A 16,795-nucleotide genomic window follows, 5' to 3' on the forward strand; every position below is an offset into this window, starting at 1 on the left:
CTTTTGCTGTTTATGCCACAGTTTTGAGGGTGCTGTTACAGATCCTTTAGCTAGATCATGTAAAGTGATTGGAACCAGTTTGCACTATTGATCAGAAGTGTTTGCACGATTCTCTGTGAAAGGATTAAACTTTGATGCTCTTGACACATATTCCAACAGGATCTACAATGAAGGCAGTCAGTCTTTCTACCCAATGGATAGGAGTGCTCAAGTGACTGCCTTTGACCAATATCATAAAAGTGACTTTGCTAGCCTACAACATAGTAGTTTGTTGTTGCCTTTGGCTTTTCAAGACAAGGTTTTTCATCCCTGGTGGTCCTGAAATTCACTCTGTAGACCAGGCTGGCCTTGAACTCACAGAGATCCACCTACCTCTGCCTCCTGAGTGCTGGAATAAAAGGCATGCACCACCAGTGTCTGGCAAAGAGTAACTTTATAATGACCATTAGAGGGGTGGGATAGTGTGTATATATGTGTGTGTGTGTGTGTGTGTGTGTGTGTGTGTAGATGAACGTAGAAGTTAGGACAATGGTCAGGAGATGGTTCTCTCTTACCATGTGAGATCCAGGGATTGAGTTCAGGTTGTCAGGCTTCATAGAAAACACCAAGCTTGGTAGCAAACACTTGCCAAGCCATGCCACTGTCCCTGACCACTGTATTAAAATAGATATGAGTATATTGCATGCTCAACTACTCTGTGGTCTTGGCTCCAGAATGAGGAAACACATGGAGAGGATCCAAGGAGAATTACAGTCAGCCTTAGGCAGACCCTAAGCACAAATAAAATGTGAGTGAGAAGATAAGTGTTTGATGTTGGGTACTGGGATTTTGATGATATATAGTTCATTCACAGTGTAATGTTTTCCCCTAGGGGAATTAACTATAGAACTCAATTTTGTGTAGGGAGCTTGAATGATAGAGACTCTTGGAATCAGTGATTACAGTCAGGGGTGTGTGTGTGTGTGTGTGTGTGTGTGTGTGTGTGTGTGTGTGTGCGCGCGCGCGCGCGCGCGCACATGCGCATGTGGAGAACTACTAATTCTCTTGACATTCTTCTATCCCTTTAAAACGATTTCCCCTTTCCTTACTAAATAATTTAACTTCAGGCAGGGTAGGTGTTGGTAGTAGGGTGGGGCATGGGGAAGCAATGGCCTGACTGAGCAGAGGGCTGGCTTGACAGCAGAACTGGAGGCCAAGCAGCAAGGGGCATATCAGCTGGTGAGGAAGTATCTGGACTGGGGAGTGAGTCCACAAGCAGCAGCCTGATGTGGGGTGCCAGAGGCTGAGAGGAGCAGAAGGGCAGCTGCGTCTGGCAGCGGGGAGGTGCAGAGAGCCTGTACTCAAGCAGGGTGAGGCAGGCATCCATGCTTGAGGGCACTTCTCACCGGAAGTCAGAACCACGTAGGAATGAGCAGAGGGACCCGAAGGAGGACAGCCTGGTGTGACACCTTGGCAGTTTGAGAGGTGAGGATGGGCACCAGGATGTAGAAGTGTTGGCTTCAAGTCAGCCTGAGTTTGGAGACTCAGCAGGGTGAGGGGACCTTTCTTGCAGAGGACAAACCAGGCATGGGTTTCAGGAGGCAGGCAAGGCACAGAGGGTGGGAGCGAAGAACACAGCCTGGGAACTCAGTGACTTTCCAGATAAAGAGGGAATCCTTGGGGGATGTGGAGGACCTGGGCTCTCAGAGAGTAAAGAGAGCACTCATGCATAAGGCAGAGCTGGTGTGGGTTCCAGAAATGGAGCAGGGTGAAAACACTGTCCCTGTGTGGTGGGACAGTCTAGGGTGTGTACTAGTGCCTTTGGGGTGACTTGAGTGTGGTGTTAGGGAGGCTAAGTAGCAACTCTTCAGGGGTCAGGAGTAGGAATCAGTGTGAACTGGGTAAAGGGGTCTTTCATGTGGAGGCTGCCTCAGGTTGAGTGTCAGAACCTCAACTCTGTGAGGACTTTGGCGTCTCTAGTGTCCTGGTTCCTCTTCTTCCATTTCTTCCTGTTTTCTTCTCTCCCCCTTTTTGCTCTTGGTATCGCTGTAGTCCTATGATTGGACCAGGTGCACCTTCAGTCTGTGATTCTCCCTTTGTAGGTTGGGGGATTGGACGTCATGCTGCACGCTCAGGGCAGCTGTCCGTTCCTGCCTCTCATCCCTAGCTCTCATCGGGATAATTCTCTGCCACTCTTGTGTCTTGTTCAGGAGATATTTTAAAGAAAGAATAACACACATCTTCTGAGGGCAGGAGAAGATTTCTTCTCAACATGTTTTCAGAAAACATTTATATTAACACGAACTTCGAAAGTAAAATTGACTCCTCAGACATCAGCACAGACTCTTCAGGTAAGAAAGCACTTTCTGCTGCTCCCAGGTAGCGATGAAGTAAAGACGAAACCAGATGATCTTAGTTGCTGGCCACGTCTTTGGGTCCCTGGAGTCTCACCCAAGTGTGTTGCCTGTAGACAGACGTGAAAAGTCGTGGGATTGTGCAATGGAAAAGAGAAGGTGTTGTCATTGCTTTTACCATCTAGAGAAGATCACACACACATGCTATCACATCTTTTCTACATATAAATACACATAAATATGTGTAACATATTGTTTCAAATGTTAAGCCACAGTACAATAATTTCCCCCTCTCTAATTGAGAACATACCATAATCTGTTTGGCATTTAAGTGTTGAGTAGCTTCTTTCCCTCACCTCCATCATCCAGTGATGGAGACAGAACCCAGGACCTCACATGGTTGGACAGTACTGTAACTCTTTTAGAAGTAGTAACTAAAAATGTAGTGGTTTTAAATCATAAAATAGGAGGTATAAAAAGACTTCTCGACTGTTGCATGTTTTGAAGTTTGAAGCAAGCTCAAAGATTTTTAAAGTATATATTGAAACACTATTCAATCATTATAAAACTGATGAGGAAGACATCATGATATTAAAAAGTATACTTCCAGATATGCTGGCACATGCCTGTAATCTCAAAACTTAGGAGGCCGAGACAGAGGGTTGCTATAAGTTTGAAGGCAGCTTGGACTACATAATGAGTTCAAGGTCTACTTTGGGTACATTCCAAGACCCTGTCTCAAAAATAAAGCAAAAAATAATAACGGAAAAAATTTCATGATTTAGTGTTAAAGAAAGTGATAGTCTCAAATTAGTATTTATGTTCTAATTGTGTAAAAATACACATTTATGTGTAAAAGCTTTAAACTTGTTGGAAAGATACATATTAAAATACTGGCAACAACACTCAATGTCAGGGATTAATTATTACATATTGTAATGTTTCTATAATTAACACGATTTTTACTACTATTTCAAAAAGCACATTATTCATTTTTTAAATCATGCTCAGAAACAGAAGAATAAGAGAAAGAAGAAGAAATAAAAACAGAACTCGGAAAATGAATTTTGTTTGCCTTTCAGCTCCTCAAAAGAAGAGCGAGTTTCAGAAAAATTGTTGTAAATTCTCCAAAATTCTCCTGACCTCACTCATAATATATTTCCTGCTGCTGACAATCTTATTCGCCAGTGCTCTGATCAGTAAGTATGCTGGTCGGACAGTAAACCAGGGGAAGACAAGGTACCCATTACACAGATGGCTACCTAGAAACCTGAAAGAGAAACTTTTTCTGGGAAGATAGATAATATTGAAAATTTGCTCTGTTCCAGGATCACTCTTCTGTTAAAACCATTCATTCTCACTAGAGAAGCATGTACATGCTTGTTGGAGTTACAGAGTGAAATCCTGGGCATGTGTATTAGACTCCAGTACCCAGGATGCATCTGTATGTCCCCAGCAGAATTTAGGAGCCAGCCCCATTGGATGCACAGACACCTACATTTTCCAATGAATAGAGGGGATAAGAAGAGATGGAGGGCGTGGTGGCGCACGCCTTTAATCCCAGCACTTGGGAGGCAGAGGCAGGCGGATCGCTGTGAGTTCAAGGCCAGCCTGGTCTACAAAGCGAGTCCAGGACAGCCAGGGCTACACAGAGAAATCCTGTCTCAAAAAATAAAAAAACAAACAAACAAACAAACAAAAAGAAGAAGAGACGGACGGGGCTGTTCCAAGGACAGTGCTCCAGTGGATCTCCTTCTAATTATATAATTATTTTCTGTTCCAGACTGTGCGAGACATGAAAGCTATTTTAAAAAATAGCAAATTTCTCTGTAGATTAGCTTTCACATTTATTAAAAATTAAAAACCATAAACTATGTTTTATGCAGGTGGTACATTCATTCTTTCAATAATTAGTAATATTCACTTACTGTATATTGAGCAGCATGTCAGAGGGTCCAGAAAGAGCTATTGCCCTCAGTCTCAAGAAATTTAGAGAAAACTCAAGTAAACTAGTGCTTAAAAAATTGCATGGGAACGCAGATGGCCAAGTCACTATGACTGTAACATGTACAGAACTCATTATTCTCATGACTGTCACATGGTTCTCCCTGCTGTATGTGGTTTGTTTTATACATGTGTAATAAAATAAAAGTATTAAAAAATTGCATGGGAAATGCTATGCAGGTAAGAATGAAGAAGCAAGCAGAGGGGGCTGAGGAAAGCTTGGAGGAGATGCCATCTAGATCCATGTGTGTCAGCAATGTCATAGGCCTATGGGAGCACAGAAACTATGGGCAAATACAAGTGTGCATTACTGAATGTGCAGTGCTGCGTGGAGGACTTAGAAATGAAACTGTAGGGAGGACCAAACTGGACTCAGATGATAAAATAGTGCATACCATCTTACACCTATTTCCTCTCTGTTATTTATTTATTCTTTCTATGGCTGTTGCTGAGTCATTAGCTAACCTGAAACTTAGTAGATTTGTTCAACTACTAAATCCCTGCTTGGTGGCTTCCCCAAGACTGGTTGCTCTTGGGATATTCCCATGGGTCCTAGGCGAGCTTCCTCATTTTCATGGAGTCATGCACCAGTTACAGGGAGCCCAGCATCCCATGACAACTCCTGACTTCCAGGTCAGATGGTGGCAGCAAGCCAAGCTCAGCACTGGAGCTAACAGCCGTTTGCATTTGTGGATTTTAGTGGCCAAAGAAAGTTTTAAAGGCAGCTCAGATCAGGAGGTGTAGAAACAGGCCCAGTTTCTTGAGTAGGGAACTGCAAAGACATCATCTGAATGGATGAGGAGATACGGAAGGACAAACAGTGTGTCCAGTTTTGCAATGTGCCACGGAGACAGAGAGCCAGTGAGAAGTCTGAAGTGGGAAATGATTAAAACCAAAATGGGCTTACAGGGGTGTCCTGTTACAAAGGTGTAAAAATGAAGGGAAGGGGAAATTAGAAAACTGTTGCACGATCCATTTGAGACGTGGTTGGGGGGCTTGAGCTGAGAATCGTGCTAGTGATGCACAGGAGAGGAGGTAACTTCAACCAAAAAGGAGGGTAAAGTTTTGTTCGGTATCGATAGCTGGGAACTAGGGGACTCGGAGGTGAGATATGACTCTGATGTTCTGATCTCATAAAGTCAACAGTCATGAGGTTATCTGAAGAGGAATGAGATGAGTAAGCAGGTTTGTCTTGGAATATGATGATGTAAGTTTTGTTGGCAAACACTTAAGCCTCAGACGCACAGATCTAGCTGGACTCATTAACATATTTTAGGAAAGAGGAGTGCGTTTTAGAAGATCTTTGCTTATAGACAGGAAATAACAAAAACAGCACGAACAAGCAAAGCAATCACTCCGTCAAACCCCCAACCCTGCCAAGCCGGGAAAATGCAATATCATGAAGCAAGAGGAATTGGAAGGAGAAAGAAATACATAGGGGACTGGGTAGGGTGGTCTGTTGTAAGAGAAGTGGGTGGAGAAAGATAGAACTCGGGAAGCAAGCAGGACCAGGCAAAGGTGAAGGGAGCCACCATCTCCCAAGAGCTAAGGAGGAAAACAACCAGGCTTGGGTAATTCGAGAAGTCTCATGGGGCGAGGGCTGATAGAAAGTCATGGATGGGCCATTTCAGGAATAATTTGGTAGGTAAATTAGCAGAAACAAAAGTCATAATGTGCTGGGTAACTCAAGGAACAAGTGGGAGGTAAAAGCCAATTTCTTGAGGATGAGTGAGGAATAAGTGGGAGGTAAAAGCCAATTTCTTGAGGATGAGTGAGTTAGTTTTAAGTTAGGAACACCATGAAAGTGCAGGGATTCTGAGAAGAGCTACCTGGAAGAGGGAGGGAGGCAAAGGAAAGAAGAAAGTGAAAATAAAGTTTTTTTTTTTTTTTTTTTTTATAGCTTCCATCCTTAGGCAATCCAGCTCTACTCTCAGTTAGGTCACTTCTCCCTCACCTTTTCTGGGCTATGCCCATACTTAAAAGAGTCTATCACCTAAGATGTAGCCTTTTAGTGTGCCTTCCATTAAATGTCGAAGAATACTCAGGATGATGGATCTGCCCCATCCTTGCAGCTACTCTGGGAGACATCTGTGGTCCAATAGGAGTAAGGTTACATTGGCTGTGGGGTGATGGGACGTTTTCTTTTTTGTGGTAGGGTCTCATGTAGCCCAGGCTAGGCATTAAGTAAACTAGCTGGCTAGCTAGCTAACTAAACTAACCAACCAACCAATTAAGCAAATAACTAACTCTACTAACTTGTGTAGTTAAGGATGCCCTGAGACTTCCTGCTTCTAATTTCCAAGTGCTGGGACTGCAGCCATCACACTTAGTTTATGGTGATGGGAAATATGTCCCAGGCAGGCTCTCAACTAGTCAGGTAATTGGACATTTATAAATTTTGTTTCTATAAAGAATGTAACGAAGTAAGAAGTAATTAATCAATTCAGAGTACTACCAGGAAAATGAACGGTCTTTATTCTGTTTTACAGCACTGTTTACAAAGTATTCTCAGCTTCTTGAAGAAAAAACAGTTATGAAAGAACTGAATTATACTGAATTGGAGTGTACAAAATGGCATTCACTCTTGGAAGGTAAAACTCAATGTGTCTAGAATCAGCATTTGCAACTAGATTCTCAGGGAGATCCATCAGCAGTGGGCACTACGGGCACATGACCTCATCCCTTGCACCCACTGCAGCTGCCTGTGCAGTTTTTTTTGGAGGTTTCCAATCATGCATAATTGGGATATGTGGCTGCTGAGCTTCAATGGAGCTAAGAGTTTCAGGGAGACTCAGCACGGGGCTGACTTGGAATTTATTAGAAACAGAAAGGCACTCCCGGAAAATGAAGCAAATCTGATGGTGTGAATGTGAGCATCTCCAGGGAGTTATGTTCAAGTGTGTGTGTGTGTTTTAGATTTATTTTTAATTTAAAATATGTTATATGCACGTGCCTCTCTGTGGGTTTGTGTGAGTGCAGTGTCTGCAGATGTCAGAAAGAGGGTGTCAGATCCGGTGGAACTGGAGTTATAGGTGGTCATGGGTGTTGGGAGCTGAACTCCAGACCTCTGCAAGAGAAGCACACACCGTTAACCATTGAGCCATTTGTCTAGCCGTGTGTGTGTGTGTGTGTGTGTGTGTGTGTGTGTGTGTGATGATCTTGTGGCTTTCTCTGCTACAGTGTCTACAAAGTATAATTTACTCAAGATTTAAACAGAGAATTTGCTCTTCTAGTAAAAAAAAAAGCTGGAAGGTGGACTTATGAAGGTATACTGCTTGGGTTTAGGAAAGAGAGGAGAGTGCATTAGGCTGTTTGTTCATCACTTTGGCCCCGAGTAAGCAAAGTTTCTCTATTGTCTTGACATCTGTAATTGAGATGTCTTTGGAATACACCATATGGCCCCAAATAGGAACCGTTTACTGTCCGTAGCATGACACCTTTTGGGAAACACTTGTTTCCCTAGGCCATTTAGGTTTGTCTGAACTATCTGCCTCTCTCTGGAGATCCCTCTCTTCACTCAGCTGCTACCTTAGCTGCACAGAAGCTCGAAGTCCTATTTAGGGAGTCCTTGCCTGTGCCTGCATCTTGACGTGTTTCCCCTATTTTTTCCTGTAACAATTTCCAGGTTTCAGGACTCACAGTAAGGTGTTTCATCCATTTAGACTATTCTAGAGTCATTTTTTAAAACATGCAATGGCTAGGGACCTAGCTTCACCCTCTGCAAGTTGGTAGCTAGTTTTCCCAGTACAATTTGTTGTAGGAACTATTTTCCTCTGATACGTACTGTGAAAACTCAGCAGTGTGTAGATATGTGGATTTATATCTGTGGTTCTCTTTTCCGTTCGTTGGTCAACATGTCTGCTTTTGTGCTGGTACTGTGATCTATAGGATAGCTCGGAGTCAGCTGTGGTGATACTGCCAACATTATTTTTTTTTCCCTCAGGATTGCTTTGGCCATTCAAGGTCTTTTGTGCTTCTCTGTGAATTTTGAGATTGTTTGAGATTCATTTATCTTACGAAGAGTATTGACATTTAGGATCCTTATATGAGACTTTATTTATTTTTTTCTATTTCAATTTTCCTCCCTTGAAGATTCATTGATATCTCTGTTGCCTTTTGGATGCAGTTAACATCACAGAATATTTAAAATATAGATTTCAGATATAAAATTTCCATTCAGTTCTTTACATCTTTGCTGATGGTTTACACACACACACACACACACACACACACACACACACACACACACACATATATATATATAAAACTTGCTTCCAGAATTTTCATATTTTCTTCTTGAAACATCTGTCATGGGTATTTTAAAGTTTTCAGATAAACCTATACTTTTGTTAGCTTGCTCGTTGGAATATACTGACAACCACCTTTATCATCGCTAATTAAAAATATCTGTCTGATAACTGAAATTTTGCTACCTTAATTATTGACATCTATTGTTTTTGTGTATAAATATGTATATATTTATGTAATATGAGAATTTTCTGTTTCTCCTTTAGAGATGCAGACTGTTTTGCATTGTATCTTCAGAGGCTGGGTGTCCTTTTTTTTTTTTTTAAACTTCATGTTAGTTTAATTTTTTTCACTAATTAATTAATTTATTTACTTTACATGACAATAACAGCTTCCCTTCCCTCCTTTCCTCCACGTCCCTCTCTCCTCTCCCCTTCCCCCACCTCCCCCTCCCTTTCTCTTCAAGTAAGGGGTGGCCTCCCATAGAAATCATCCTGCCTTGGCATATCAAGTTGCAGTAGGACCACCTGCATCTTCTATTAAGGCTAGACAAGGCAGCCCAGTTAGGGGAAAGGGATCCAAAGGCAGGTACCAGAGTCAGAGACAGCCCCTGCTCTGGTTGTTAGGGGTCCAACATGAAGACCAAGCTGCACACCTCTTATCTTTGTGTAGGGGGCCTAGGTCCATCCCATAGATGCTCTCAGGTTGGTAGTTCAGTCTCCGTGAGCTCCTGTGGGCCCGGATTAATTGGTTTTATATGTTTTCTTGTGGTGTCTTTGACCTCGTTGGGTCTTTCTGGCACCCCAGTAGGACAAAGGGGCTCTGACATTGTGCCAATGGAAGTAGACTCCGATTTCCTGGGGCTCCTTGACGCATCTGGGAGAGGTTGGGAGTCCCAGCTTCCATGTGGGCTCTGTACAAAACCAACTTTTAAAATGACTATTACATCGCACTTGCATTTCCTTCTCCCCCCAAAGACAAAGTCTGGAGCTGTTGCCCAAAGAATTGGAAGCCATTTGGTTTCAATTGCTACTTCACTTCCTCTGACTCTGCATCTTGGAGCGAGAGTGAGCAGAAGTGCTCCAGCGTGGGTGCTCATCTGGTGGTGATCCACAGCAAGGAAGAGCAGGTGCATCCTGGGAGAGAGTGGGGTCTGGGCTGGGCCTGCTGTCTGCCTGGTTTTACGAAGAGGGGGTTTTGCTGACATGGGTGTTGGTGTTGTGTGGCCGAAGGCTTTCCATCAGGCAGACAGACATTGCTGTTTCAGTCTTTGCCTGCTAAACCTTGTTCCCACTTCAGTGGGCCTTAACAAGCCCCAAGGAACCGCGGCATCAGAAATGCAGCACAGGAGGGTGGAGGGAAGGATGGAATGTATCTGCCTGAAAGACCAGTTTGTGATTTCAGCAGTCTAATGCTTCCTGCAGTACCAACCGCCTAACAGAGGAGGGCGTAGGGAAACAGGATCAAATCAGGAGAGTCACAGCCAATCACCAGAAACAAAACCTCTGAAGTTACAAATGTAGACCGAGGGGCTGGAGAGATGGCTCGGGGGCTAAGACTCCTCTTCCAGAGGTCCTGGGCTCAATTCCCAGCAACCACATGGTGGTTCACAACCATATATAATGTGATCTGGTGCCCTCTTCTGGCCTGCAGGTGTACCTGCAGGCAGAGCACTGTATACACAATAATAAAATAAACAAATCTTTTAAAAAATGGAGAACAACTAAATGTGCAAAGTTCTCTCATGCACAACTTTCAAGAATGGTGTTGGTGAGGAAAAGAGGGGAGTGAGTCTGAGGTAAGAATTCATTATGATCATGGTCACAGATTGTTTGCAGTGTCATGAAAACATGAGCGATGACTTTTACTGTGTCCTGGTCAGCCAGAGAAGATGTGTACTACTGGGGATGGCAGGGGTAAATTTTCTGTTTGAAATCTGAAAAAATATTTAAGGGCCTAAAGAGATGAACTAGGTGTAAAAGTATCTTTTATTCGCCAGATGTAATTACTGTCTGGTATGCTTACTGCTTCTGTGTGCTAACCTAGGCCTAGTTCTGGAAGCCTCCATATAGTCTTATCTAGGCCTTAAATATTTTGAGCCTCTGAGACTTACTGCTGAATAAGCTCACCCTTTTTAGTTCTTCTGACCTCTGGCTTGCTTGTTCAACTCAGCTGTTCTGGCTCAAACTCCTCTTTAAGCTGAGTAATTCAATCTGGCTTCTCTCAGTTTCTGAATAGCAGTGCTTGGTCTCAAACCAACTCTAGCAATGTGCTCTAATCTTCTGGATCCTTCTCATTCTCTGGCTCATTCTGTCTTCACCTGTGTCTGGTTTGTTCTCTCTTTACCCTCCCTTTGGCAAACTCTCCTGGTAAAAACTGCCTCTGAATTCCTCAAACTGAACCGCCAAGAACTGACCCCACTGCACTGCCTCTCAACTCACTCTCAACAGAACTAACTGCCTGAACAGAACTCTGAGATCGGCATGCCTCTGTTTTCTAAATGCTGGCCTTAAAAGGTGTTTATCTAGCCTGGACTGAAACTTTGACCTTGAGTTCAGAGAGCTGCTTATCTCTGTCTCCTGGGATTTGCACTCCAGCTGGATCACACAGACCAAGAAGGTCTTTGGATCTCTTGCCAGAGCAGCCATGGTCTGAATTAAAATTTCCCTACAACTATGATTTTATTCTTATGTATGTGCCTATGTGCGTCATATTGAACTCTATAATTCAGTATCAGGAAAATAAAAATTTAAAGATCCTATAAAGGTTCTATAACAGAATAAGAAGCATTCAAGCCAGGCTGACAGCTGTATCTTTCTTCCCTCTTAGGATTTCATCCCCAGGACCCTGGACACCGCAGCTGCTTATTTTATAGGGCTGCGGGATGAAGGTCACAGACAATGGCGATGGGTTGATCGGACACCTTACAACGAGAGTGCCACGTGAGTCTAGAGTCACTTAGAGGGGTCCTGGGTCCTGTAGCATGAGGTGAATTTAGGGTGTTCCTGCTGTCGGTTATGAAGCTAAAACAGCTCACTCCTGGCATAAGTGCTGGGGATGGAGCTACTTTTACTCCCTATTTGCTCCTCACAGGAGGCTTGTGTGACACATTTATTGATGTTCCAGGTGGAGATGAGGGAACTGGGTTTGCAGAGTGTAGAATGGTAGGTACCCAGGGCAGCCAACCAAGGTCTTTACACACAGATGTATTTTATTATGCTCTGTCTCATCTATATCTTTAAAACAGGATTTAATTTATTTTTATTTGTGTGTATATATCTGCGTATTCTGTGAATGTCTGCCATGTGTATTTGGGTGTTCATGGAGCCCATTAGAGGGTGTTAGATTCCTTGGAGCTGGGGTTACAGATGGTATGACCTTTTCTATATGGGTGCTGGGATCAGAACCCTTAGGTTTTCTGGAAAAGCAGCAAGCACTCTTAATGTCTGAGCCACCTCTCCAGCCATTATTTCTATCTTTATAAAAAAATTCATGTCAAGATCATAACTTATTATTTTTCATAAATCAAAAGCCTCAGTCTGATATTGTTGTGTTTCATGTTGATGTAATGATTTAAAAAGTTTTTATATCTTTGTATGTTGCTGTATTCTGTCCTGATATCTGTTGTGAAAAATATGTAGTGATATTATTGTCATTCTGAGTTTTCAGAAAAGAAAACCAGGAATACAGGTTATTAAATTACTTGTCCTAGATGACGGGAACAAGTAGATTATCTTGATATTTTAACTAGTTCTTCAGTCTCTTAAATAATTGCATTGTAAAATAAAAAAATTCATTAAAATATGAGGATAAGAATAGACCTTTTCAGCATATTAATAAGCACAATGGAAGCTGGGAGTGGTGGCACACACCTTTAATTCCAGCATTCAGGAGGCAGAGGCAGGCAGACCGCTGTGAGTTCAAGGCCAGCCTGGTCTACAAAGTGAGTGTAGGACAGCCAAGGCTACACAGAGAAACCCTGTCTCAAAACAAAAACAAAAACAAAAACTAAAACAAAAAGAAAAAGAAAAATAAGCACCATGGGTTGACAGTCTCGGGGCACCAAGACCTAAGCATGAAGAAATAGTAGCCCCTGAGGTGTGTGCTGTGAGAACCATTAAGTATCTCTTTTATATTACATTGAGTGTGGTAGGCCCTGTTACCTAGGGAAATGTCTGATACAGGTGATGGAGAACACTTTATTTGTACATACTTGAATCTGATTTCCGCAAATTCCAGCCTCATCCTTAGGCTTGCTTACTCTTTTCAAGCATTATTGTAGGAAACAACTGGTGTTATTTTCTCTCTTTCAGATTCTGGCACAAAGGTGAGGCCAGCAGTGACAATGAGCTATGCGTTATATTACACCATTGGTATAATAGATGGGGCTGGAGTGACGCCTCTTGCAGTAATAAACAGAAGTCAGTTTGTCAGGTGAAGAAAATGTACTTATGAATCAAGCACTCCCTCCCCACGGGCATGCGATTGCACTGTTATCCAGAGTTACACACTCACCTGAAAATTTCTTCATGTGGAAGAGATGTCCACAGAATTTTAGGTAGGCAGTAAATGGTTGCACATGTGATGATACTGGTATAAATGTATACTTACTTATTCACTCATCACTCTTTTATATAATGAGATTTTCCCATGTACCAGAGACTATACAGGAGACCCTTTGTGCATAAGTGGAAGCACACAAGTCTCTCTGTCCATTCTCAGATTCCCAAAGTCTTATTTACTGGTAACATTGTATAGTGTGGTCCCTCTACCCCATTTATCATATATCTTTCACTTTATTGATGTGTAATTGACAAATAAACTATGTCTATTTATGTTACAGTGTCTTGACTTGATATGGAAATGTATTATGCAGTGGCTACCACAATCAGGTTAACATCTGTTGCCTGTTTTGTTTGTTTGTTTTGTGCATGTGGTGTTGGACCATTTAAGATCGTTGTAAGCAAATTTAGACACACAGGGAGATATTGTTACCTAGTGTCACTTTGACCCTTAGTATTTACTCTTATTTTATCTGGCAGTTTGTGTCACTTTGCCATCAGTAATTTCTTGTCTTTCAATTCCTGGACTACCTACCAGGAACCATGCAAGAACTTGGTGACCATGACTACTGTGTCAGGTTCTATGGGTGCTAGGAGACTGATGTAGGCCTCCAATAAATAGCTGATCCTGGACTGGGTGAACCACATCAATAGCATGTTTAAGAAGACATAACCTTCTACTGGCCCCTCCAGTGTTTCTTGTTGTCCTACCTTGGTGCCTGCCACGTTAGGCATAGTCTCTTCCCTGTGGATGGATGTTGAGGAACCAACCGATATCCATCCAATATTTCAGTACCAAAAACCATTATTACTCCTAGAAAACTTAACAACTATTTTATGATATTAAGTGTGATTTTTGCCTGTATGTCCTCAGTTGTCCCTAAAAAGGTTCTTTGGCTATTCTAGTAAGCCACAACAAAAAATATCTTATTTAGTAATTAAAGTTATTATAAAATTCAGGCCATATCTCCACAAGATTGCATTCATTTCAGTCTCAAGCCATGAGTCCAGGAGTTACCAAGGATGCCTTTACTTATAATCAACTGTCTGCAGATTTAGAGGATCCAATTTATAAGTTGCTATGATGACCTACTGAACTAATGATTATGCTCTATTAGGATTACAGTTTTATTATATCAAAAGATACAAATCAGAACTAAAAGGAGATACATATAGGGTGAGGTCCCAAATAGGGAACGTCCACTGACCTCATATATGCATCTTCTAGAATGTAAACAAGTGGCAATGTACAGAATAGGACAGCCAGGGTGCTCTCATCTGAGCTCTGATGTTCACATATTTATAAGGGTCCATTCTATAGGTGTGAGTGGCTGATTGATCGTAAGCATGAACTCAGTCTTCAACATCACTTCCCTGCCAAGTGGAAAATCTCATGGCTCAAACGCTCAACACTTTAATCACATGGTTAGTATTTCTGAATGGTGAGCTCCCGACATAAATATTAGCATGAACTCTGAGAGAACTGGGCAGCATAAAGCTTCATATCTTCCATGATAAAACAGACTTTACAATAGCTCCAGGAATCCCAAAGAATTAGAGAGGCAACCTCCCACAAACTGTGTAAACGGCCATAGAAAGTCTTTCTTTGACAGACCAACTGTCAAATGATTTAAACACGGATGTAAGGGAACAGGAAAATGTGCATGGTGACCTTCACAGGAATTCCCATACTGCTTCATGACAGAACCCATGGTGTACGCTACACACACCTGTTGGCACAAGGTTACTGTGTAATTCAAATGCTGATTTCTGTATGCCCCATATCTGGTTGCAAGTCTTGTTCTGAGGATCTTCTGTCTCAGTGTTGTATAAACTATGCTCCCCAATTGTCCTCTTGTATGCTAATGAAGCAGCTTACAGCCAACCATTGAGCAGGGAAGAGAATAGAGCTGGATTTCCTGACAGGTAGGGGAGGAGGAGTTAGGAGAAGAAGCTGGGGACTCAGCCTCGGGCAGAGGTGCAGGAGAGATGAAGATTCAACTGGAACAAAGAAAGATCCAAAAAGCAAGTAACTTGGGGATTTTGGCAAAGATGGAGTCAGGATAGCATAGAGGGTTAAGAGCAGACTTAAGCTGCTCAAGACTGTGTTGTAAAGCCTTATAAACAAATATAAAAGGGTCTCAGTATTTTGTGTGATAGCCGGGTTAAGAAATAAACTAAAAGAAACAAACACAGTTTTCTAAAAATAACTATAACACAACCCAACACTAAATCCATACCATACTGATTTGTTTTAATATCACAATTAATAAATAATAAAAATAAATAAATAAAATAACAATAGAATATAAATAAAAAATAAATTAATTTAAAAAATAAATAAAAAATAAAAAAATAATAAAACACAAGTTTTAGTATTTTATGTTTATGTTACAATGGTTGGGGCTAATGTTCCATTTTGGAACTCAATTACAAGATAGCTCCTGAATACATAATGTAAAGGGACTACGAGTAGATGCTGTGATGTTTCCCAAGTGCTTAAATACTTCCCTGTAAAAGGATTGTGTTTCAATGTCTTTGGCACATTTTTTTTTATATAGAGTTTGTGTTCAACCCCAACAGACAGGTGCATCCAGGTGACTTTCATTCGCCAATAGAACAAGAATGAATCCGACTTCTCTAACTACAGGAGGCTGTTATTGCACATGGAGCTGTGATTCTCTATGATCCTGGCCCCAAGATGATATATGTGCAAAGAAGTTGAACAGAATTACAATGACCCATAGCCAGGCCCTAAGGACATATGAAAATGACAAATACTTGTTGTTGCAAGCCACTTGAATATTGGAATTATTCTAGTGTATGTGAGATATGATAACTTTACAATTCCACTTTGCTGAAAGGGTAAAACTCCCGAGCATCTGTGACTGGAATGGAGAGGTGTGTAGGGATATTTATCAACTTGGAAATACTTGATAGGCTTAATAATTATGCGGGGCTTTATATTCTCTGTCATATCCGGTTTCATTTACTGGCAGTGCCTTCAGTCTCTTGGTAACTTACTGAATAAAGAATGGTGTGGGAAGGGCCAGGAGAACGTCTGTGGTTGGGTCGGGTATGGGGCAGCAATGGCCTGACGCACTTGAAAGTTCAAGCTGGATGGTGATACAGTGGGGCTGCCTGGACAGCAGGGCTGGAGCCCAAGCAGTGAGGGGAATGTCTGGATTGAGGTGTGAGCCTACAAGCAACAGCCTGGTGGGAGACATCAGAGCCTACGCTACGGAGGGCTTACTTGTAGGGAGTGTGTTTAAGCATGGTTAGGAAAGTGTCCACCCACGAGGCCACTTGTGGTGACTCAGACCCCAAATAGATGAGAAGAAGAAGATCTTCATGAAGGCCCAGTTAACCTAGAATCCGAGCACAGGAGGACGGAATGTGGGTAGGAGAGCGATTGGCATTTGATACCTGCTGGGAGGGAAAGACTTGGTTTTAATGGTGTGACTGGCAGGTAGCTGGAGCCCTCAGGAACCTGCAGGCTCAGAGCTCAGTCACAAAGCCCAGCCTCAAATGGTGAAGTGTCTCTGTGTGTGACTGGTGTAGAGACTGGCTGGCAGGATTAGGACAGAGATGTCACACCGCTAGTGTGTGCTCGGTGGCCTAGCCATCCTTAAACAGCAAATAGTGCTG

General features: G+C 42.3%; 1 protein-coding gene across 1 annotated transcript; it reads left to right on the forward strand.

Annotated features, from left to right (window-relative positions):
- The first annotated feature begins 1,209 nt into the window (after positions 1–1,209).
- LOC127197414 (C-type lectin domain family 4 member A-like) lies at positions 1,210–13,040 on the forward strand. The gene is made up of 7 exons (XM_051155310.1): positions 1,210–1,464; positions 2,190–2,330; positions 3,416–3,532; positions 6,827–6,928; positions 9,563–9,714; positions 11,415–11,527; positions 12,899–13,040. Exons 2-7 carry the CDS (start codon positions 2,252–2,254, stop codon positions 13,038–13,040), a joined length of 705 nt encoding a protein of 234 aa, XP_051011267.1. The 5' UTR covers positions 1,210–1,464; positions 2,190–2,251.
- Positions 13,041–16,795: the final 3,755 nt, after the last annotated feature.

This window comes from Acomys russatus, chromosome 13 (genome assembly GCF_903995435.1).
Source record: "Acomys russatus chromosome 13, mAcoRus1.1, whole genome shotgun sequence".
Taxonomy (NCBI): Eukaryota; Metazoa; Chordata; class Mammalia; order Rodentia; family Muridae; genus Acomys; species Acomys russatus.